This window comes from Cupressus sempervirens, chromosome 5 (genome assembly GCF_028749045.1).
Source record: "Cupressus sempervirens isolate cs-2001-9-10 chromosome 5, ASM2874904v1, whole genome shotgun sequence".
Taxonomy (NCBI): Eukaryota; Viridiplantae; Streptophyta; class Pinopsida; order Cupressales; family Cupressaceae; genus Cupressus; species Cupressus sempervirens.
In genome coordinates this window covers 339,023,071-339,049,305 of record NC_143122.1, presented here as the reverse complement: position 1 = coordinate 339,049,305, position 26,235 = coordinate 339,023,071, and the positions used below count along the sequence as shown (strand labels likewise).

At 35.3% G+C, this 26,235-nt stretch overlaps 1 protein-coding gene across 1 annotated transcript in view; it reads right to left on the bottom strand.

Moving 5' to 3' along the window:
• Positions 1-24,766, bottom strand: part of LOC149556069 (uncharacterized) — a 76,230-nt gene extending 51,464 nt beyond the window's left edge. The window contains exon 1 of the mRNA XM_089830205.1: positions 24,308-24,766. Within this exon, the coding sequence (XP_089686331.1) occupies positions 24,308-24,535 (228 nt within the window). The 5' untranslated portion in view covers positions 24,536-24,766. The remainder of the gene's footprint in view (positions 1-24,307) is intronic.
• Between the last annotated feature and the right edge of the window lie 1,469 nt (positions 24,767-26,235).

The window sequence follows — 26,235 nt, the reverse complement described above, 5'->3', positions numbered from 1 at the left end:
TAAAGTCATAACCTGGGCTAAAAACTCCTCAATTAAGAAAGCAAAATTGATTGGTCAGAGAAAAGGGTATTTGTATGAATTAAATTCAGAACCTGGTCGACCTATTCAAGCCTTAATTCATGAAGCTGCGGACATAAATGAAATATGGCACAGAAGGTTAGTACATCTAAATTTCAAAACTTTATCAACTATGGAGAAGATGGTTACTAGTTTACCTAAACAGAATAAAAATCACTCAAGCATATGCAAAGGATGCGCTCTGGATAAGAACACCAAAAGTCCATTTCATGATAGCACTAGAAAAACTAACAATGTTTTGGAACTAATCCACTCAAATTTATGTGGACCTATGTCTGTTCCTTCTCTTGGAGGATTCTAGTACTATATCCTATTCATAGATGACTTCTCTAGGAAAACTTGGATTTACTTCTTAAAATGCAATGGATCAGAAGAAATCCTAAAGAGATTTAAAGAATTTAAAACCTTAACTGAAAACTTACCAGGACATAAAATTAAAACTCTTAGAACTGATAATGGAGGGGAATAAACCTCAGATTTGTTTAAAAGGTTTTGTAAAGAAACAGGAATTAAGAGAGAGTATACCATTCCTTATAACCCAGAACAAAATGGGGTAGCAGAAAGAAAGAATAGAACAATTATAGAAGCTGCTAGAGCTATGATATTGAACAAAATCTAGAATATTATCTTTGGGCAAAAGCCTCTTGTACTGCTATCTATATTCAAAACAGAAGCCCTCACTCTTACCTTAGAGATAAAACTCCTGAAGAAGTCTTTACTAAGGTTAAACCCAATATAAATCATCTTAAGATTTTTGGGTGCCTTGTATATATCTATGTTCCAAAAGAAAAGAGAACTAAGTTAGAACCTTCAAGGAGGAAAGGTATTTTAGTAGGGTATAGTGAAACATCTAAAACATATAGGATTTTCATACCTAGATAGAAAAATATTGAACTTAGTAGGGATGTAATTTTTGAAAAAGATTTAGCATTCAAAAGAGCCCTAAGTTCTAAAGAACCCTCTCCTTTACTTAGTTCTGAAAGAAATACTGAAACTAAGTCTCAATGGGAGAACATTGAAGAAATTGAAGATGACATTCAAAATCTTAATCTTGAAGAAACTCAAAATTTTAAGAAAAGACCACTTTGGGCCATTAAGATAATAGAGGAAGCACAAGACTTCGCTACAAAGAAAGCAAAAAACCCAAAAGATTTTCTAGTTATACAACAAACATGAATGATTTGTCTAAATCAAAACCAACCAATGTTTCAGATGCTATTAAACATACAGCTTGGAAAGATGCTATTGTAAAGATTTTGCAACTTCTTTATATCAGACTTCTAATTCCTATTTCCTTGAATGCTGATTATTATTACTGAGATCTGAATATTGATGAAGTCTGTACTTGTAAATCTGATCTTTGTATGTAACTGCTGGTAGAACAGTATGATAATCTTCTTAAGAAAATAGCCTTAGATTTGAAGACTTGAAAAACACTTAATCTCTTTTATTTCAGACACAAGAAGGAAGAATCGATTGTTTGATCTGATATTGGAGAATATCGTAATGCTGTTAAATACTGAACAATGATGCTTGGAGGAACAGACTGAACTTTTTGTGTTGTGTCCTACAAGTCTGCATCATCATCCCTCTAAATATCTAAACCAAGGGACATCACTATCAAAGGGCATGTCCCTATCCTTGGTCGGCTTTGATACTCTTTCTCATGGACCAGCATCTTCAAGACAAGTTAGAATTAACACTAACACATTATATTAGTTTAGGATTAAATGCAATTTGTTCTTGAAAAGTCGCTGCCTAACATAGGAAGGAGAGTAGACATATAAAGCCATCGTAGATATCTAGACTAAGAAGATTTAAGTGTGTCCTGCACTTCAAGATCTGTAGATTATCATGTTAAATATTTAACACTCTCTCTTAACTTGATAATCATACAAAGAGATATTATATCTAGCAATATCAATACAGATGAATAAGCAAGAATTAATACTCTATATCTGTCTAAATCTTCTTAGTATGTGGTATTATAGAACATATAATACACTGTCATATTACTAAACCTGTGATATGACAAATCACTGATACTAGTGATAAAACACAAGTTGTGACTCATAGAAACTGGTATTTCTATATCACAACGAGATCCTGAGTTTAAAATCTACCAGAAAACAGGATAACCTTGGTGAATACTAAAATTCTCCCTTTATCCAACTTGTGACTCATAAACATAGCAGTGTCTACATCACAATATGATCTTGAATTCATCTAGATCTTATAGTAGAACTCTATTGTTTAGCACATTATCTAAGAGATCGTCACCTCTCATAATGTTTTATACAGTGTTCATTATTTTTCAGAGATTGTCACCTCTTAAATAATGAATACAAATGGTGGAGCCCATAATAGTCAATAGCCTAACAAATAAAATTATTTTATTAATAATCAAGAGAGTACAAAGGGATTCCAACTCAATCATACCAAGTCTCCTCCTGAAGTGTTCTATCTTCATTCTAGATAGAGGTTTGGTGAGTATGTTTGCTGTCTGATCCGCAGTGCAAATGTATTCCAATTTTACAGAATTCTTGTCTATCATATCTCTTACATAATGATAAGGAATTTCAATATGCTTGGACCTGTCATGAAAAACTGGATTCACTGAGAGCTTGATGGAACTTTGATTATCACAATGAATAATCGTGGAATTCATAGCTTGCCCAAATAATCCCACAAGTAACTTCCTCAGCCATATTGTTTCCCGGGAGGCCATCGCTGTTGCAATGTATTCGGCTTCTGTGGAACTTTGTGCTACTGAAGATTGCTTTCTACATATCCAAGATATCATTGTTGATCCCAAATTGAAATAGCATCCTAAAGTACTTTTCCTGTCTTTAACACTTCCACCCCAATCTGAATCAGTGAATCCATGTCAGTCTAAAGCAACTTTTTCATATTTGAGTCCGAGATTAAGAGTGCCTTGTAAGTATCTCATAATGTGTTTAACTGCGACTAGGTGAATCTCCTTCGGTTCACACATAAACTGACTTAAGGCATTAACTGCATAGCAAATATCTGGTCTTGTATTTACTAAGTACATAATAGACCCAATCATCTATCTGTAGAAAGTAGAATCTAGGAATGGTGATTCTGCAACTACTTCCTTAAGTTTATGTAGACTAGTCTCCATTGGAGAAGACATAGGTTTGTAATTCCACATTCCAAATCTCTTTAAAATATCTCATGATACTTCCCTTGATTTAGTATGATACTGTCAAAATTTTGTCGTACTTCCAGTCCTAGGAAGCAATGAAGGAGTCCCAAATCTTTCATCTCAAATTCTCTAGTTAGATCTTTCTTGCACTGATCTATGAAATGATCATCACCTGTTATTAGTAGATCATCAACATACAGTATTAGAATTACCATATCATCTTTATCTCTTTTATAATATAAATTTGGATCAGCTTCATTCTTGGAGATTCCTAAGCTGGTGAGATACTTATAAACTTTCATACCATGCCTTGGGAGCTTGTTTAAGCCCATAGAGAGCTTTTTTGAGCCTGCAAACAAAAGCGTTAAAATCATGAGTTTCAAATCCTTCAGGTTGCTCCAGATATACTTCTTCTAAAATCTTTCTATTTAGGAATGTTGTTTTCACATCCATCTAATGTACCTTCCATCCCTTTGATGCAACAAGTGCTAAGACTGCTCTTACGGAGGTATATCTGGCAACAGGAGCAAAGGTTTCTTCATAATCAATCCCTTCTTTTTGAGAAAATCCTCTGACTACAAATCTGGCTTTATACTTCTCAATACTACCGTCAGTAGCATGCTTTATTTTAAATATCCATTTGGAAGAAACAACAGATTTTCTTTTAGGTCTTGGAACAATTTCCCAAACATCATTTTTCATGATAGATTGGTATTCTTCTGTCATAGCTTCTTTCCAAGCTATATGTTTAATAGCATCAGAAGGATTGGTTGGCTCTATTTTGGATAAATTACTCATGTTGGTTGTATAACCAAAGAATCTTTTAGGTCTTTTGCTTTCTCTAACTGTTCCGGAAGGTATAGCAAAGCCTTGAGTTGCTTCAACTATTTTAATGGCCCAAAGTGGTCTTTTCTTTGAATTTTCTTCAAGATTCATATTTTGAATTTCATCTTCGATTTCTTCTAAGTTCTCCCTCTGGGACCCAAATTCACTATTTCTTTCAGAATTAGATAAGGGAGAAGGTTCATCAAAACTTATGGCTCTTTTGAATGCAAGATCTTCTTCAAAGATTACATCTCTGGTAAGTTCAATAGTTTTCTATCTAGGTATGAAAATCCTACATGCTTTAGAAGTTTCACTATACCCTACAAAAATACCTTTCCTCCTAGAGGGTTCTAATTTAGTTCTCTTTTCTTTTGGAACATGGATATATATAGGACATCCAAAAATTCTAAGATGACTTATATTGGGTTTAACTTAAGTGAATACTTCTTCAGGGGTTTTATTTTTAAGATAGGAGTGAGGGCTTCTGTTTTGAATATTTACAGTAGTACAAGAGGCTTTTGCCCAAAGATAATATTCTAGATTTTGGTCAAAAATCATAGCTCTAGCAACTTCTATAATTGTCCTATTCTTTCTTTCTGCCACCCCATTTTGTTCTGGATTATAAGAAACAGTGTACTCCCTCTTAGTCCCTGATTCTTTACAAAACCTTTTAAACAAATCTGAGGTATATTCTCCTTCGTTATCAATTCTAAGGGTTTTAATTTTATGCGCTGAAAAGTTTTCAATTAATGTTTTGAATTCTTTAAACCTTTGTAGGATTTCTTTTGATTCTTTGCATTTTATAAAATAAATCCATGTTTTCCTAGAGAAGTCCTCTATGAACAAGATATAATACCAAAATCTTCCAAGTGAAGGAACAAACATAGGTCCACATAAATCTAAATGAATTAGTTCAAGTACATTATTTGTTTTCCTAGTACTATCATGAAAGGGACTTCTAGTGTTCTTACCCAGAGCACACCCTTTGCAAATACTTGGGTGATCTTTATTTAGTTTGGGTAATCCGGTAACCATCTTCTCCATAGTTGATAAAGTTTTGAAATTTAGATGCCCTAATCTTTTGTGCCAAATTTCATTTATATTTGTAGCTTCATGAACTAAGGCTTGAATAGATACACTAGAATCTATATTCAATTCATATAAATATCCTTTTCTTTGACCAATAAACTTTGCTTTCTTGATGGAGGAGTTCTTGGCCCAAGTTAAAACTTTGCCATCCACAAATGCAACATTGTGCCTATCGTCTTCAAGTGCTGTAATAGAGATTAGGTTTCTTTTAATTCCTAGTACATAGAGTACACCCTTAAGCAAAAGAGTATTTCCTGATTTTAGTTTCAAAGTACAATTTCCAATTCCTTCAACGGAGTGTGCTGAATTATCACCGATTGTAACTTCGCCGTTAACTTTCTTTGATAAAGAGTCTAGGGTTGCTTTGTATCTCGTTATATGTCTAGAAGATCTGCTATCAATTACCCATGCTTTATTTGAAATTTCATTTGATAGAGAGGAATACAAAACACAGTTTTCAGGATCATAAGTATCTTCTTCTCTAATAACATTTGTACAATTTGCTTGTTGTTTGGAATTTTCAGGACAATTAGATTTGTAGTATCCAAATTTTTCACATTTAAAACACTTCATTTTAGATAGGTCTTTCTTGGGTTTTCCATTCTTTTGATTTCCCTTTTTCTTCTTGAAAAGCTTCTTTTTGTCTTTATAGGAGTTCATATTAAGAACATGAAGTTCTTCATCTTCTACTTTTGGTTTCCCTCCTTTCTTTAGTTTTTTGGATTCCTCTTGAAGACAATCATTCTTGAGTCTATTAAACTCTGGAAGCTGACCTTTGGCACTTATTCCTTGTGCAAATGTTTCCCATGAATCTGGCAATCCATCTATAGCCATAAGTGTTAATTTTGTGTCATTAATGATGGTTCCTAAGCTTGATAGTTCATCTCTAATACTGGCAACTCTTAGGAAATAAGAATTTATCGATTCTCCTTTCTTTATTTGAATGTGATTCATTTGCCTTTTTAGTGCAAGAACCCTAGTTGCATTGTTTACTTCATATGCATTTCGTAATGCATTCATCATATCAAAGGCAATTTGATGTTTTGTAAGCATAGGTGCGATATCATTTTTAACTCCATCCAAGATGATTTGAATAGCTTTTCTATTTCCTTCGCTCCATATGGATTTGTGAGGTTCAATTGGGGGTTGTTTGGATGCTCCAGCAATGAATTGTTTCACATTGTTCTCTTCAAGAATCATCATGATTCTGAATTTCCAGGCTTCAAAGTGTTCTTTCCCATCAAACCTGTCATCGAGTCTGATTGTGTATGCCATTGAAGATAGGAGAAAGTTTACTAAATATATGTGAACTCTGATAACTGAATTTTGCAGAGCCCTAGATTTGATAACTTAGCTCTAATACCATGTAAAGATTCTGCAACTTCTTTATATCAGACTTCTAATTCCTATTTCCTTGAATGCTGATTATTATTACTGAGATCTGAATATTGATGAAGTCTGTACTTGTAAATCTGATCTTTGTATGTAACTGCAGGTAGAACAGTATGATAATCTTCTTAAGAAAATATTTGAAGACTTGAAGAACACTTAATCTCTTTTATTTCAGACACAAGAAGGAAGAATCGATTGTTTGATCTGATATTGGAGAATATCTTAATGCTGTTAAATACTGAACAATGATGCTTGGAGGAACAAACTAAACTTTTTGTGTTGTGTGTCCTACAAGTCTGCATCATCATCCCTCTAAATATCTAAACCAAGGGACGTCACCATCAAAGGGCATGTCCCTATCCTTGGTCGGCTTTGATACCCTTTCTCATGGATTGGCGTCTTCAAGACAAGTTAGAATTAACATTAACACACACATTATATTAGTTTAGGATTAAATGCAATTTGTTCTTGAAAAGTCGCCACCTAACATAGGAAGGAGAGTAGACATATAAAGCCATCGTAGATATCTAGACTAAGAAGATTTAAGTGCGTCCTACACTTCAGGATCTGTAGATTATCATGTTAAATTTTTAACAACTATGACAGAAGAATGCCAATCTATTATTAAAAACGATGTTTGGGAAATTGTTCCAAAACCTGAAAGAAAATCTATTCTTTCTTCCAAGTGGATATTTAAAATAAAGCATGTTGTTGACGGTAGCATTAAAAAATATAAAGCCAAATTTGTAGCCAAGGGATTCTCTCAGAAAGAGGGGATTGATTATGAAGAAACCTTTGCTCCTATTGCCAGATACACTTTTGCAAGGGTAGTCCTAGCCATTGCAGCATCGAAGGGATGGAAAGTACATCAGATGGATGTAAAAATAACATTTTTGAATGGAAAGATTATAGAAGAAGTATATTTGGAGCAACCTGAAGGATTTGAAACTCATGATCCTAACGTTTTTGTTTGCTGGCTCAAGAAAGCTCTCTATGAGCTTAAACAGGCTCCAAGGGCTTGCTATGAAAGAATTGATAAGTATCTCACTGGCTTAGGATTCTCCAAAAATGAAGCCAATCCAAATCTATATTATAAAAGGGATAAAGATGATATGGTAATTCTGATACTGTATGTTGATGATTTACTAATAACAAGTGATGATTATCTCATAGATCAATGCAAGAAAAATCTAATTAGAGAATTCGAGATGAGAGACTTGGGACTCCATCATTACTTCCTAGGACTGGAAGTATGACAAAATTCTGACAGCATTATACTTAATCAAGGGAAGTATACATTAGATATTTTGAAGAGATTTGGAATGTGGAATTGCAAGTCTATGTCTTCTCCAATGGAGACTAATCTACGTAAACTTAAATAAGCAGCAATAGAATCACCTTCCATAGATTCTACTCTCTACAGACAGATGATTGGGTCCCTTATGTACTTGGTAAATATAAAAACTGATATTTGCTACACTGTTAATGCCTTAAGTCAGTTTATGTGTGAGCCAAAGGAGATTCACCTAGTTGCAGTCAAACACATTATGAGATACTTACAAGGCACTCTTAACCTTGGGCTCAAATATGAGAAAGTTGACTTGGATTTACATGGATTCATTGACTCAGATTGGGGTGTTAACGTTCAGGATAGAAAAAGTACTTCAGGATGTTGTTTCAATTTAGGATCAGCAATGATATCTTAGATATGCAGAAAACAATCTTCAGTAGCACAAAGTTTCACAGAAGCTTAATACATTGCAGCAGCAATGGCCTCTCAGGAAGCAGTTTGGCTTAAAAAGTTACTTGTGGGATTATTTGGTCAAGCCATGAATCCTACGATTATTCATTGTGATAATCAAAGTTTCATCAAACTTTCAATGAATCCAATTTTCCGTGACAGGTCCAAGCATATCGAAATTCCTTACCATTATATAAGAGACATGGTAGACAGGAATACTATAAAATTAGAATACATTTGCACTGCAGATCAGACAGCAGATATTTTCACCAAACCTCTCTCCAAAGTGAAGATAGATCACTTCAGAAAAAGACTTGGTATGGTTGAATTATAATTCATTTGTATTCTTTAAATTATTCATAAAATAATTTTATTGTCAGGCTATTGACTATTATGGGCTCCACCATTTGTATTCATTATTTTAGAGGTGACGATCTCTAAGATAATGAACACTTGTATGTACAACATTATGAAAGATGATGATCTCTTAAATAATGTGTTAAACAATAGAGCTCTATTGTAAGATCCAAATGAGTTTAAGATCACATTGTGAAGTGGACATTGCTATGTTCATAAATCACAATTTGGATTAAGGAAGAATTTTACTATTCTCCGGAGTTTACCCTGTGTTCTAGTAGATCTTAAACTCAGGATCATGTTGTGAAATAGAAATACCAGTACCTATGAGTCAAAACTTGGATAAATGAAGAATTTAATTATTCTCTAGATTTATCTTGTATATTGTATTCTTTGCATTATTGTTATCACTAGTATTAGTGATATGTCATGTCACAAGTTTAGTAATATGACATTGTGTCATGTGTTCAATGATACCACATGCTAAGAAGATTCAGATAGATATAGAGTATCAATCCTTACTTGCTCATCTTAATTGATGTTGCTAGATATGATATCTCTCAGTATGATTATCAAGATAAGAGGGAGTGTTAAATCCATAACTTCCAATCATGCTGGTTTGAGTACAGATCATACTAATCTGATCTTGCATTAAATAGGTCCAAAAGTTATTGTATTATCCTCTTAGGATAACGGCACCTATAATGGAATATTAGTTTGAAAACTTACTAATCACCCTTGGTTAGCTTAGAACCTAAACTAATGTTTGCTTGAAAAGTCGCCGACTTCAAGAAGATGATTCAAAGGAGACTTTGTAAGGACATGCCCCTTGATCTATATATTTAATAAGGGTGTGGTTGAAGTCTAAGGACACACAAGAAACAATAAAAGTCTGCTCCTTAGTCAATACTGCCCGAATACAACTTGCAGAAGTAAAAGACATTTCCAGATTTATATTTCTAGATTAATTCAAGACAGAACATTGAAGTTTATCTACAGCAAGTATAAGAAGGTAGATAAGTTTGATTCACCTAAGAATTTGCAGAAATTTTACACTAAAGATAGAAAGTCCGACTTACCTATTGTGAGGTTTTCACACATCGCCCCAAATCTTGGGGACCCCCTTTTTCTTTTAATCACCTCGGCAAATTTTTGGATTGCCCAAAATTTTTTGAGTTTTGAAAATTTCACGCCTTGGCACCTTCAGGACAAATTTGGGAGGCTTAGCTTATTTTCACCCGGTTTTCTTAACTTAATTTTCCAGAGCTATCAATTTTATCCCTAGGCCGAATAATTTTCTAAGTTAATTTCAACTTGGCAGGATAAAGTTGTGAATTTTGTACTTGGACGTTTTCTTTTGAAATTTTGGTTTTAACTCTGTAAATTTGAATAATTTTCAAAAGAGAAATTTTAATTAGACTCAAGTCTTTGAAAAATCTCAATTTTTTCTTTGGTGAAAATTTTTAATTTTGTTGAAATGAGGAAAATTGCAAAAAATCGATTTTTGATTCTAGATGCAATTTTATTTTATTTTTATTTTTATTTTAGCTTGGCAAAATCGATTTGGTGGAAAATTGCAAAAATTGGCTTTAATTGGATTAATTGCCTTGAAAACTTTTAAGTTTTTAATAAATTTAGTAATTTAATATTGAAAAAATGGCTTTTGGTTAGCCAAAATCCAAATTTAATGACGTATCAATTACTAAACCCTCATTAAATGAAAATATTTAACACCCTCAAGGCCATTTAATTTCGTTTTGCAATTGGAGCTAATTGGTAAATTTAAAAGTGCAATTTTCTTTTGGCAAAATTAATTTTTTTGAGCTAAGTATTTAATTGTGGACCTTAACTTGAATTTAATTTTTGTTTTTTGTCTTCTCCTAGACTAGGTCGGCCAGCTTTGAGGAGAAGAAAATTGGCTATAAAGGGAGTCTCCTCCCCATTTCATTTTCACAAATCACTTTTCTTCCTCTCCATGTGGGCGAATTTTGTGGAGGAGCAGATTTTTTTTCCAAACTTGGGCGAATTTTGTGGGGGCAAATTTAGTGGAAGGCAGTTTTTTGCATGCTTGGGCAATTTTTGCTTGCATTTCTCCATTTTCAGACCTTGGCGATTTTTCTTGTGGGCAGATTCTTGCATATTTTGGTGGTTTTCTCCTCCATTTGTGGGCTGCGATTTGTGCCCTAGGTAGCATTTTGGGCAGATTTCAAACTTCATGCTTGGGCGAATTTGAGACAAAGGCAAAATTTTCCATTCTTGGCATTTTATTGAGGCAGATCTGATTCTGATTTTTGGGCAATTCATGGGAAGAGAGTGTTGGCCAGCATTGGCGAACAAGCAATTGAAGAAACATTTAACATTCCCCAGTACAAGGGCATGACAATTGTAATGATGGATCAAACAACTAAATCATTTCAAGATAACCAAGAGGCCTATTACATGCATCTAAAGCAAAATTGGATACGCGAGGGAAGAAAAGGAGTTAACAGATCATCGAGGCTTACAATGGCAAATTTCAAACCAAAATATGGTGATCTCATTGTTCTGCTCAGTCGGATCATGGGCCTAGCTCAAGGGACAAGATTTGAAAATTGGATGTACTTCTTCATTGATGAAAATGAGAAAGGGAAAAGAAGGTTTGATTGGGCCAAGATCATAAGTGAGAACTTAGAATTGCAACTCAGAACCGTGCAAAACCAAAGGCAATTCTACATGAGCTCCTATCTGTTCTACCTAATTGTCAGATTGTACAAAAGTCCGAGACTTAAGGCCTTAGGAGAAGTTGGTAGCCGACCGGGGCAATATTTGGTACATGAATGCTATCCATAGCTCCATTTACACTATAACAAAGATTACAAGATATTTTGCGATGCCTTCACCATGAAGACAATAAGGGTATTACAAGGGACACCAGCTAAGAGACTTTCGTCGGAAGCAGAGACAAGAATTAAGAAGTTTGGGAGTTGGTTCACCCAATTTCCGCAGTTTACATACATTAGAGTGGCAGGAAGTACAGTTTGTCCCAAGAAGCTTCCAAGGCACCCACCCGACAAGGTAGTTTTGTTAGAATTGGCTAGACAACTTGAGCACTATGATAGAATATTGAGAGACGAAGAAAAAACAAGCATTTCATTCTCAATCATAATTGGCAATGATAGTTGCCCAAATCGGGCCTCCTTTGAAGCTGCAGAAAAGGAATTGGAATGGTATCATCTAGGATGGTACAGAGCAAGGCAAAGGTTTGACCCTAATGGTCTTATCAAGGCATCTCATGGAAATGAATTCAAGCATGTTCCCACTACAGAAGACTTTTCGGCCAACGCCAAAGATGACCTTCATGTGAGAAAGCTAGCTTTCTCAAGGCTAACGGTGAACATGATGAGGGCTATTAGGTGGAGAGGCCTCGATATTCCGGATCAACTGGAGGATGATGGAAATGTGTTGAGAGAAGACTATGATACAGTAGAAGGAACAGAATTGAATCCAGTGGATTGGGATGACCATCAGGATCCTTCCTTGGAAGAAGTTACAAGGGTAGTGGATTTACATACCGAGTCATGGTATAATGAAGGAGTAAGGAAGCTACAAAGACAAAGGATTCCCCTTACCTATGAGATGATGAAGCCAAAAGAAAGACAAACAAAATCAATTGGGCACAGGAATGAAGGAAATGGCTGGCAACAGGAAATAATTAGAAATGGCAAGAAGAAAGTTTTGGAGGTAGAGAAGGGCAAAGAACATCCAGAGCCTCCAGCCAAGAGACAGCATGCAACGCCATCAAGAGAGAGTATAGTTGAGGCTAGAGGCCAAGAGGTCAATTCAAATGATAAAGGGGCCGCGGTGGAGGTGAGCTCTGATTCGGAATCAATGGCTATAGTGAAAGCACCGAATACTCCCCTCTCTCGGAGAACCAGCAAGGAAATGATATGGAAGAAACTAGTAGAGAAGAAAATGGACCAATCGACATTGAGGCAATAAGTCAGGAACCTGAGGCCATTGGTGATGCTTTGTTAGTCGAACCAAATCCAGATTTGGGGAGATGCACTGCACCACTATGGTTAAGACAAATGCTTATGCCAAGAGGCAAGGTGGTAACGGCCCATACAGCTGAGGACATCCAAGGGTTAATGGAAAAGGGTGATAGCGAGAACCAAAAACAAATGGCAAGAACGGTGGCAAGGGTAATCAAGAGCGACAATGATGATCACCGAAAGGTTCAGATTGCTATTCCAACAGTCAACAAGGCAGTGAATGAGATTGTGGCCCAAGAATATGAAATAGTGGAGCATAACTTGGGAAGGAATACAGGTGATATGGAGTGTGAGGAGGTCCAGGAAGGTATAGCATCGATCAGAGAGAGGTTAAGGAAGGCAAATGAAAGGATAGTAAAGTTGGAGGCCGAGAACAAATATTGGAGAGATAGCTAGCCCATCCAACAGCTGCACCAGGTAGCCCTTCCTCAAGACAACGAGAGCAATTCAGGAGAGATATCAGCTCAGCTACACAAAGTCAAGGATTGGATCCATAATACAATCCAAGATGGGCGAAATTTCTTGCCTTCCTTCGTCTCGACATTCCAGTCATTAGTAACCGTTAGAGACAAGTTCAGATTATTCGAAGAAGAGTGGAAAGGTTTCTTTCCCATCAGAGATTTGGCTATTCCTAGGCTACAAGCGTTCATTGGGCTACCAGAGGCACATTTGCAAAGGGCCAGGTTGGTTGATGAGAGAGGATTGAGTATAGTTGAATCTTGCTTTGTTGCATTGACTACAAGATTTAGAACACTCGAAGAGATACATAATGAGATTGCACGACACAGTCCAATCGTTGACACTTCTATTTCAACCATGATGAGCGCCATTGGGGTGGCACTTGATTTTGAGGATATCAGAGAAAAGGATGTCAATGAAACAGATTTCGGATCGAGATTGGATAAGTTGGCAAAGGTTGCTATCAAGAAAAAGCATTTGGGCACCTTTCCTCTCTCAGTGCTTTTATTGGATTTGCGAAGGAATATGAGAAGGATCATGAAATGATACTACAAGCAGCGAACAGCATGGCGAAATCAGCGGAACTCAAGGCGAAGCACACACCTTGTCCTCCTATGGAAGAAGTTAACGAAAGGCTAGCTAAGTTTATTTCCTTAGCTAAGAAGATGAAAGAAAAAGGAAGAGTTATATTAGAAGATCATTTGATGTAAGCCCAAGAGGCAAATTTCCCTTTCTTCTAGAATAGGACAAGTGGTTATTTCTGATTGGCCACCATTTTGGTGCCTTGTCATTGGTTGCCACTTTTTTCACTTTTTTCATTGGTCCATTGATGAGGTGGCAGCATCTCATTGGCCGATGGGGTGGCAACCCTAATTAGGGTTTTGAGGATCCAATCTGGATCGTTGATCTTGTTTTGATCTCCACCGTCCGTTGTATTTTTGGCCCCTATAAAAGGCCATTTGCTCTCATTTGTAAAGGGGTCGAAGAAATTGTTGCGAAAATAATACCAAAATTGCTCTCTTTTTCATTGTTGCGATTGGCATGTTGATCAAGAACATTGGGTGTTATTGCATGTTTTCTACTTCCACTTAGTTAGATTTCATTTCAAGTTGTTTAAGTTGTTCAAGTGAAAGTAAAGTAGATGGATAGTCGTATGGTAGCATTGGTAAATGTTTGATAGGGATCAATACTAGACCACTAGCATCCTAGCGGCTGGTTGAGAAGCTTTGTGTGGTAAACTAGTCTATTATTCCTTTGAATCATTGCACCTGTGGAAGTGAGGCCGCTGGTCAGCTCTCATTAGGTTCGATCCCCATCCATTTGCTAACCTTCCATTCATAGGAGTAGGAGTAGAATAGTGAGTAGCTGGATAGTTGAAGTTTAGAGAGGAGAAAGTTAGAGTAAATCAAGTATCAAAGCGCATCCACTCACCTTCCATCACCATCGCCACCATCAACATTTTCTACTTCCACACATTTCACAAACCAAGCCACCATCACCTTCATCCCATCAAAGTCCAAGTCATCCTCAACAATTTACATAAGGCCGCCTACGTGATTATCAGCAAATCACGTCGATAAAACTGAGCGAGTATCCAACAGTGTAAGGAACATTGGAGCTATTGCTTATGTCTTCATGAGTAATAACTTTTCAAGAGAGGAATTGCATGTTTGATACTCTGTATCAAATGTTCAATTGCTAATATGTTATGTAAGTGGTACAAAACTCGCATCAACATTACCCAAAATAGACATTTACTATAAATCGTAAGAGTGCCAATCTGACTCATACAAAGCGCAAATCTGAACATCTCTGATCAATGGTGTAGGAACTGGCCATTCACTCAACCAATTGAGACCCCCTATCCATAACATTTGGCCGCGAGGGTCACAATGATAGGCTAACAACTCGTCCTCAAACACCGGCTAAAAAGAGGACATTACAAAAAGAATTGTGGGGACACCTTTTGGAGAAAAAGGTAGGAGATTGCAGAATTTAGATAGAGGGAGCAGTGATTAAAATAAAGGAATTAGGTTGCACAGAAGAATCACAGTATTTTTGCTCAGGTGCTCTTAACGCTGAAGGTAGCAGACCCATCAAGTTATTTGAATACAGTTTGGTTGTTGCAGATTATAACCCAACAGGACCCGCCTAGAGGAAGTGACTGGCTGCTTTGTCTTACAGTATGTCTGTGACACCTACAAGCCAAAGGCATACAATATTTCATTTTCCAGAACAAACTAACGGAGGTCGGATCAGATCATTAGCCTCAGATCTGCTGGTTAAAGACTACTTGGAATTTGTCCAATAGCATTAATGACAATCTGTTTGCAATTGGGATTTTGTAATCTGGTTGAGAACTCATTTTTAATGCCCAGTTGTATCATTCTGACTTCACTGTGAGACTCCTGATTAAATAAAAATATTCATAAATTGATCCAGATTCAAATTGTTTTATATGAATAAGTGTTTGTTTGGAGTTCGGTTCTTTTCATGTCAGATAGTAATGGTTGGGATATGGTCAGAGCTGTTCCTCTCAAAAAGAAGCATGTATGGTGGAGGGTGTTTGTATATATGGTGTTAGACCAAACTGACCATGATTCTGCAGAAGGTGTTGAATTTGTAGCATCTGTCAGATATCTTATATCTGATTATTGCTCAGAAGGAACATTAGATACTCATATACATATACATGTATATACATGTGTGTGTGTATATATATGTATGTATGTATGTATATGTATATACTATTATACATATTTATATATAAACATATATGTAGATATATAGAGAGTATTTTAATTGACTACACAAACTGATTCAATCTGTTTCAATCTCTGTAACAATGCAAAGATCATACTATGATAACATCAGTCTGTAAATCATGAATATGATTTTGTTATTCACTGTTATCGTGAGCTACTTCATTATGCTATATCACCGACTGAGATCAGGTTTTGTGAAATATCAGATGCCGATCATGATCAGGTTTCTTTGAAGCACATAACCACAGAATGTGGTTAAGGATAATGAATCATAACTAATGGTTAAGGGCTGTCTCGTGTGGAGACATAACCCTACGGGCCCAAAGGGCACATAGAATCATGTCTCTACATGAGACACAACATATATATATATATATTTTATTTTTTTTTTAAATTTTGCGGCATGATCATTTGGAAACACATCAAAAAACTCATGTTATTACCTGCGATCTGCATATATATGTTCAGCTGTGATTAAGAAGAAAGCGTCAACATTGTTCATGGAAAGCTTTAAATACAACTAAAATATCAGAATTCATGTAAAGCAATCTATCTATATCCCTGCTGTGATTGATATCAGAATTAGAGAAATCAGATCTATCATCATCTGGATATAAATTAAAGAATAAAATTCTACCTCTGAACTCATATTCCTTAACATGGTATCAGAAGCCAGTTGGTAGAACAAACATTAAACCGACTGTGACTATTGATTCAAGATCACTGAAATTTTCTTTATTTGCCATATCAACCATGGTAAACAATATCAGAGCTGAGGATATAGACTGGAAGGTGCCTCTAACTGTATTTCATGGAAAATTCGAATCACAGCAATACTTCAAGAACTTGAATTGGAATCATTTATAGAGGGAAACAAGGAAATACCTAAAGATGAATCAGAAATGATAACATGGAAAAGACAGAATAATAAGGCTGAGAAAATCATCATTGATGGAGTTAAAGATCATATTCTTCCATCAATAGCAAAACTAACAACTGCTTATGATGTGTTCAAAACTATTCAAAATACATTTGAGATAAACAATGCAAGCAGACTGCTTACATTAAAACAACTATTCCTAAACATCAAGATGGACAAAGGAGATACAATCTCATCCTACTTCTTAAAAATCTCTGAATTAAGAGATCAACTCTCTACCATTGGAAATAATGTAGAAGATGTGGAATTATCTCTAATAGCCCTTAGAGGACTACCAATATCATGGAAGTCATTTATTCAATGCATTAGTCATCCCTCTATACCCAAATTTGATCAGCTCAAAAATGACTACACTCAAGAAGAGTCTCAACTAATCTCAAGAGGTATCATCTCTAACAAGGAAGAAGAGATTCAAGCATTACATGCAAAATTAAGCAATAAAAAGGGAAAATTCAAAAGAAAGAGAGGAAAGAAAAACTATAAGAAAAGAGATCTATCAAAAGTCCAATGTTATAAATGTGACAAATTTGGACATTCTCACATGTATTGTCCAAAAAGAAAGAAAAATCCTGTCAACATGGCTGAAGTCAAGGAAGCAAAAGACAAATATTCACTATATTGCCTTGCCTTATCAAGTGAGTTAAACACCAATAAAAATGTTTGGATAGTCAACAGTGGAGCCTCTAGACATATAACTGGATTTAGAGATAAATTTGAGACTATAGAAGAATAGTCATCTAAAGAAGTGACAATAGGCGACAACTCTGCATACCATGTGAAAGGAATTGGGACTTGTTCACTATAACTAAGTACCGGAGTTAACTTACACTTAAAAGATATCCTATTTGTTCCCGGAATCAAGAGAAATCTTATCTCTATATCTGGTCTAGTAGATCAAGGGTATCAGGTTGCCTTTCAAGAAAATAAAGTCCTATGCTGGCCTAAAATTTCAAACATAAAAAATGCAATTTCTATTGGATTTAGAGAAGGTAACCTATACAAACTTTGTAATTCCACAAATCTAGCCCTAAACCATGAAAGTGGGAAGACAAATGAGATTTGGCATAGAAGCCTAGGGCATCTAAATTTTCAAGCTTTACCTTCTATAGAGAAAATTGTAAAGGCTTACCTAACCTTAAACCTGAACATGAAGGAATATGTAAAGGGTGTGCATTAAGAAAGAACCCTAAAACTCCCTTTCATCGTAGTGAACATAAATCTAAGAGCATTCTTGAACTCATTCATACTGATCTATGTAGACCCATGTCAGTACCTTCATTAGGAGGATACTCATACTACATCATCTTTGTGGATTATTCTAGAAAAACCTGGATATATTTCCTCAAACTGAAAGAGTCAAATGAGGTTCTATCCAAATTTAAAGAATTCAAAGCCTTAGTTGAAAATCAAACTAGGAAGAAGAGAAAAATTCTAAGATCTGATAATGGAGGAGAATATATCTCCAAGAACTTTAGGGCCCGTTTGGTTGCTAGAATACAACCGGAATAGGAATAGGAAATTAGAATATGATTTGTATTCTTTGTTTGGTGCGTGGAATAGGAATAGGGAATAGGAATACGTATTCTCATTTTAGCCCCAAAATGAGCTTTTGTCCATTCCAAAAAATACCTGTAATTGGAATTGCTATTCTTGCATTCATTTTAACTTTCTCAAATTTGATTAAATTTTCAAATCCGCTTTGACCTGGGCTGAGCGCTAGAACTTTGTTTTCAATATTTTCAAATATTTCAACAGTTTTCCAATGGTGCCAATTGCATATTTTCAAATGGCGCCGATTGCAAGTTAATCCTATTCCAATTTAAGCTTGCATAACCAAACAAGGGATAAACAAGATTGGATTGCATTTTTCCATTCCTATTCTTCATTCTCCATTCTCATTCCAATTTTCTATTCTAATTCTCAATTCCTACGCTTACAACCAAACGGGACCTTAAAGAATTAAGTATATCTGTTGGGATTAAGAGGGAGTATACTATACCATATAATCCTCAACAAAATAGAGTAGCCGAAAGAAAAAATAGAACTATCATTGAAGTAGCTAAGGCTATGATGCACGATCAAAATATGCATACAACATTCTAGGCTAAAGCATCTAATATTGTTGTATACATTCAAAACAGATGCCCTCATACAATTCTAGAAAACATAATACCTGAAGAGGTCTTCTCAGGAAACAAACCAAATTTAAGTCATTTACAAATCTTCGATTGTCTTGTATATATCCATATTCCTAAGGAGAAAAGAACTAAACTAGAGCCCTCAAGAAAGAAAGGCATATTTGTTGGCTATGGTGATTCATCCAAAGCCTACAGAGTACATGTGCCAGGATCAAGGACAATTGAAATCAGTAGAGATGTCAAGCTTGATGAAGATATTGCATACAAGACTTCTAAAGATATAGAAGAACCTAATGATGATTTCATTCTTGAGAAGGACAAAAGTTCTATGATTGAGAGGGAGAGTGGTACAAAAGATAATGGACCCACTGCACCTAATCCTAAGGATAACCAAACCCACTCAATAAGAAAAGGCCCATATGGGCAAAAAAAATGTCTAAAGAAAACAATGTGGCCCCTAATGAAATGCTTAGAGAAACCAAGAAGACAAGAAACCATTCATGTTATGTTACTCACTCAAATGAGTCCACTAATTCAAAACCTTCTGATGTTGAGGAAGCTCTAAAATCCCAAGATTGGAAAGATGTCGTGATTGAGGATATCGATCTATATTGAAAAATAATGTTTGGGATATTGTGCCAAGACTCAAAGACAAACCAGTTGTCTCCTCAAGATGGTTATTTAAAATCAAACAAGCCCCTGATGGCAGTATAGAAAAACACAAAGCCAAATTTGTGGTCAGAGGATTTTCACAGAAGGAAGGAATTGATTATAAAGAAACATTTGCTCCTATTGCTCGTTACACATTTGTCATAACCATAATTGCAAAACCCAAATCCAAAGGTTCGAAGGTACATCAAATGGATGTAAAGACGACATTCCTAAACAGAGTCATTAATGAAGAAGTATACCTAGAACAACCAAAAGGGCTCGTTATCCATGACAAGAAATCACATGCGTGCAAACTCAAGAAAGCTCTCTATGGTCTTAAACAAGCCCCCAAGGCATGGTATGAGAGAATAGATAGCTACCTTATCAAATTAGGGTACTCAAGAAATGAAGCAAACCCTAACATACACTTCAAGAAATCAAAGGTAGCTATGTTAATACTAATTCTCTATGTTGATGATCTTTTGATAACAGGCGAAGACCATCTTATTGTTAAATGTAAGCAAGACCTCATATCTGAATTCGAAATGAAAGATTTAGGTCCTGTACACTACTTATTAGGATTAGAAGTAAGGCAAAAGGAACAATACATTTTCCTAAACCAAGGGAAGTATACCATTGACATATTGAACAGATTTGGCATGATGGACTGCAAATCGTTATCCACACCTATGGAGACAAATTTTCATAAACTCAAAACTAAGGCACACAAGTCTGGGGCCATTGATCCTACATATTATAGACAAATAATTGGATCCTTAATGTACTTAATAAACACTCGTCCTGATATTCGTTATGCTACAAATACACAAAGTTTATATGTGAACCTAAGAAGATTCACCTCATGGCAGCAAAGCACATTTTGAGGTACATGCAAGGCACTATTGGACATGGTCTGAAATATGACAAAGTTGAGTTACAGCTTCATGGATATTCAAATTCTGATTGGACCAGATGTTCTACTGATCGGAAGAGCACCACAGGATGTTGTTTTAGTCTTGGATCTGCAATGATATCCTGATTTAGTAAGAAGCAATCCTTTGTCGCTCTAAGCTCCACCAAAGCAGAGTACATCGCCGCATCCATGGGAGCTGGAGAAGCAATATAGTTAAGGAAGTTGTCGGTTGGGCTATTTGGGAAGCATCTAAAACCAACAGTTATACATTGTGCTAATCAAAGTTGTATCAAACTCTCAATGAATCTAGTCTTCCATAACAGATCAAAGCATATTGAGATTGTCGTCCACTACATTAAAGATATGATAGATAGAGGTGCCATCAAGTTGGAATACATCAACACTGAAGAGTAGTCTACCAACATATTCACCAAACCTCTTGCAAAGTTGAAAGTGGAATACTTCAGAGGAAAACTTGGTATGACAAAATTATTGTTGTAACTCTTGAGATAAACTCTCAGTTTTGTGTAATATATATATATATATATATATATATATATATATATATATATATATATATATATATATATATATATATATATCAGTAGTAACTCTTTAAAACAATAGAAGATATATATATATATATGTATGTATGTATGTATGTATGTATATATATGTATATATATATATGTATGTATATATACATACATACATACATAGATATATATATGTATGTATGTATGTATGTATGTATATATGTATATATACATACATATATATATACATATATACATACATATACCTATATATATACATACCTATATACATATATATATATATATATATATATATATATATATATATATATATTCTATTGTTTTAAAGAGTTACTACTGTGCACAAGTGGTTGTTTATGAAAGGTGACGATCTTTCATTATCTGAGATGTTAGGTCTCTATTGTAAGGTGACGACCTCAACAATAGATTGACCTATTATCATAGACTTCATTAAATTGCTGTCCCGGAATATGCCGGATAGTGTGATAACAAAAGTATCATGATTGACTTCTATTGTTGTCTCAGGATGAGCTGAAAGTCATGGTACTACTTTTGTCGTGTTTTTTTGTTGATTTCTTGATGTTTTTTGTTGATTTGTTGATTTGTCATAATAAGACTATGAGGACTTGTTGTCCTGGACTGTCCCAAAATTCATGACGATGAAAAGAATCATGATACACTACCTTAGTCCCGGATTGAGCCAGAGATCATGATTTTATATTACCTTAAGATCAAGATAAACATCTGATAGACTATACCCAGTTATTGTCCCGGAATGTGTCAGATATCAGATTATTGTGTTGATGAGTATTTGAATCTTAGATTGATCAAATCTAGATCATTGTTTTTTTGTGAGATAGTCATATCCTCCCTCGCTAATAATGCAACGATCATACTATGATAACATCACAATCTGTAAATCATGAATATGATTCTGTTATTCATTGTTATCATGAGCTACTTCATTATGCTATATCACCGATTGAGATCGGATATTGTGAAATATCAGATGCCAATCATGATCGGGTTTCTTTAAAGCACATAAACACCGAATGTGGAAAGGATAATGAATCATAACTAATGGTTAAGGGTTGTCTCATGTAGAGACATGACCTTACAGGCCCAAAGGGCACATAGAGCCATGTCTCTACATGAGACACAACCATTCAATCCTTATATATATTGTGTGGCACAATCGTTTGGAAACACATCAAACAACTCATTTTATTACCTGCGATCTGCATATATATGTTCACCTGCGACTAAGAAGAAAGCATCAGCATTGTTCATTGAAAGATTTAAATACAAGTAAAATATCAGAATTCATGTTAAGCAATCTATCTATATCCCTGCTGTGATTGATATCAGAATTAGAGCAGTCAGATATATCATCATCTGGATATAAATTAAAGAATAAAATTCTACCTCTGGTCTCATATTCCTTAACAGAAGGTTGTGTCCAATATTTGCTCCGACCACATAATTCAAAAGCCATCTGATTAACAACATCTTTTCCCAGACTGAATTGATCAGCAATGTGTTGGAGCAGCAAATAAATCAAAATAACTAGGATGTAGCGAGGGCTCTTCAAGATGTGTGGTGAACTTTTTCTGGACATGCTCAATTGCATTCAAAAATTATGCTCAATCCCGAAGAAGACAAAAATGAATTTGATCTAGCTGTTTGGAAGTCAAAATTTCTCTCAAAATGGTAACAAAACCAAGTACAAATTTATGGGTTGGACATTGTACAAATATAGGATAACCGGCTATTCCCTCAGTTTCGAGGTGAGAAATAAAAGCTCATATACCTGTAAGTTTTGGTTTATATCCCAAATTCCTCACAAACAAGACTGGATTTGATCCAATTATTTGGAAGTGGGATTTCTTCTCACAGTGGTGACAAAACCAAGCATAGTTTTATGGGGTGGAAATTGTAAGAATATGTCATAAGTGGCCATTCGTTTACTTTCAAGGTAAGAAATACAAGCTCATATACTTGTAGGGGGAAAGCCCCAGTAGCCACCTTGGCTAACTTCATGCACCTAGAACTTCTAAATCATAAGTCTGATTGTGCCAATTTTTCGGTGTACCTCTGTAGGAGAGTGACGAGCTTCAAGCTAAGGTTTCGGCTTTTGGGTATCCACGGATTTCTTTGTAGAGATCGTGGTGGTCCAAAAGTGTCATTTCAAAATGTTTGTTTCGAACCTGCTATGTTCATGCACCAATAGTTGCTCACTGAAAAAACACCAGTGCTTGTGGTTAAATGTTCCAGGTAGTCTTTATGAAATGTCCCAATAGTAGTGCACGAATTGGTCAATCACCGACCAAAAAAGTTATGAAAAGCTTTAAAATGATCAACTATTAGTACATGTGTGATCGGCTATTAGTACATGTGTTTTCATTTTTTGGAACTCATTTAAGATCGGTAATTGGGGGACATCTATGACAAAACTATCACGATTATTGGACCCCTATTAGTTACTGGGTCTCTTCCCTAAGGCAGGGGTCCCATGGGAGGGGCTACAGCTCTACTTTTTAGGCACAAGAGGTCCCATGAGATTTTTTTTGAGGGGCTGGAGGATCATTTAGAATCTTTTCCTAGAAAATAGGATCCCCTCATTTTCAGGCCTCTAAAATTGAGCAGGTGAAAATTGGGTGGGGCTGGGTTTAGCCCCTCCGGCTTAGGAGAAATATTTGCCACATGCCAAAAATTTATAACATTTAATCCCACCAAAACTAAAAATTTTGAAAGAAAATAAAACTCTTTTTTTTCTTAATATTTCATCAATTACACAGTCCTTAAATTTAAAAGGTGAAAAGTAAAATTCATGAGATCACTTCCATTAAAATATTCCTCAAATTTCTCAGCGGCCACAGCTCTATTTTTATGCACCAATAGTTGCTCACTCAAAAAGCATTCTCGATTTCCTAAAATGCCAGTCTAATTTTACAAAACCCATTAATCAGTGAACTAAAATAATCCGTCCATTATCTAACTGTCGCTCCCCAAGAATCCTATAACACAAAACGGGCACACATACTTGATGAAAAAAATCTAGAAATAAGCATCATTCCTTACGTTTTCCGAGATCTTTTCAATGCCCTAAACAACCACTCAAAAAATATTCTTCTATAACAGTACATTAAATATAACTAAAATTTCAAAAGCATTAAAGTTTACCCCGGCTGTACATACATACATTAAATGAATATAAACGACTGCCCAGAAGCCAAGCTCTCTTGCTCTGCAAACTCAGCTGATTTTGTATGCTTCCAGGAACATCTGGCCTTGAGTTTCCATATACAAATAAGTAACTCACTCTGTTGGTGTTATTGTTGCTGTCGTTACCGTTTTCATAATTAGATGACAGGTCTGCTTGAGAGGGTGGAGATGAATTTTCTTCTGTCACTTTAAGTGCAATACCCATACCGATTACACAAGTCCGATGGATTTAATCAGTGACAGAACAAAAAACCCAAGAACAGAAAGTATAGAAATGCTTCCCGGTACAAGAAGTACAAATCCTTTGCAACATTATCATGGATTAATTTGGTTAAATGGAATCATGATCAGTAGGAAGAGATCCGATCAAAGGTGCCAGGTGGTACAACCGCAATTTACCATAGAAAAATTGGTAAGAGTGGCCCCAACGAAACATTTCAAAATATCTGTGTGCCATTTCAAAATATTTGTGTGAGATTGCGCACATTTCCAAACGGGAAAGTATCTTTATGATTATGAAGGAAATTAAAAAAATCCTTCCTCAAGTAGTTTACGCTGATCCAATAAAAAGTATCTTATAAAGTATAATTTACCTAAATTGATAAACTATTTAGTTAATATTGATAGCTTGTAATAGTTATTATATATGGAAGTGTAAAAGGAAATAATAGATTTAATTTTATAATAGAAGACACTGTTAAGTTTGTTGTAAATGTGAATTGATATATTTTAAGATTAGGAATAATAAAAATTGGCGCTAAGTGTTCTATTATTTGTTTTATTCATGTGTAGGGCTAAATATGAGAATTGGAAACAAATCTATAGTCATATATAATTTACTATGTTATTGTCTAAATAATGAATAAGACATGTGTAGGGTTCAGGTAGAGGAGTGAAAATTTAGAGAATTGTGATGTTGTGTTATTTTAGCTAGGAGAAATACTTAGCAATCATATATTCCTCCAAGAAGCGTTGACTTATCTTCCCTTGCTAGTGAAACCACTTGGTTTGCAATGTTAGTTTATCTTGTTTGATTTTACTTAATGGTGTTACTTGCATCCCATCACATAATCTTGGTTTTGGTTATGACTATTAGCATGATTGTTAACTCTTGTCTCTTATTACAAAAAAAATCATAAGATTTTAACAACATATCACACATTGAAAACTCATTTTTCCTAGAACACATTTCATAGGGAGAAACTCGTATAGGACTAATCACACTTACCACATCAGAACTCCTTTCCATTTCATAACTTGGTATTTGAAAATTTATTTATCATGCAACATTTCAAAACTCGTATAGGACTTCTTGCACTCACCACGTAACTGATGCAACAAGAATCTGAGGATACGCCAACTAGAGGTAATCTGGATCCTTGCAAATAATCACACAGTGGAAACACAACAACAATATACACAGTCTGATACCAAATGCAACTCTTTATTCATAAAATAATTGTTTACATGTAATGTGTCCGGTTGTAAGGCCTTCTGAGTTAGGACCAAATGTAAAAAGCAATTACAAAATGAAAATAGTTCTGCAAGATCCCTCATGATCCAACTCCACACTAATCCTAGCTAGTCTAGATCCACACTCTAGTAGAAAACCCCAAGGAAATCTCAACTTGTGCTTGCAAGTCCACCAATCAATCTCTTGGTTTACCAAGCCTTGGCTACTAGCCCTTCTCAAAATTTGCTCCTACATTTCATCCTCTTCTCCAAGCTGGATGACTATGCCATATGACTTAAGACTCCACAAACACCCCTACTTATGCCCAACTAAGCCACAAGTTAGCCTAGCCCATTAGAAATTAAAATAAACCACTACATTAAATGTCCATGCAAGCCACAAGTCAATTGCAACACAAATTAAATACATATACACAAATTAAATGCCAAAAG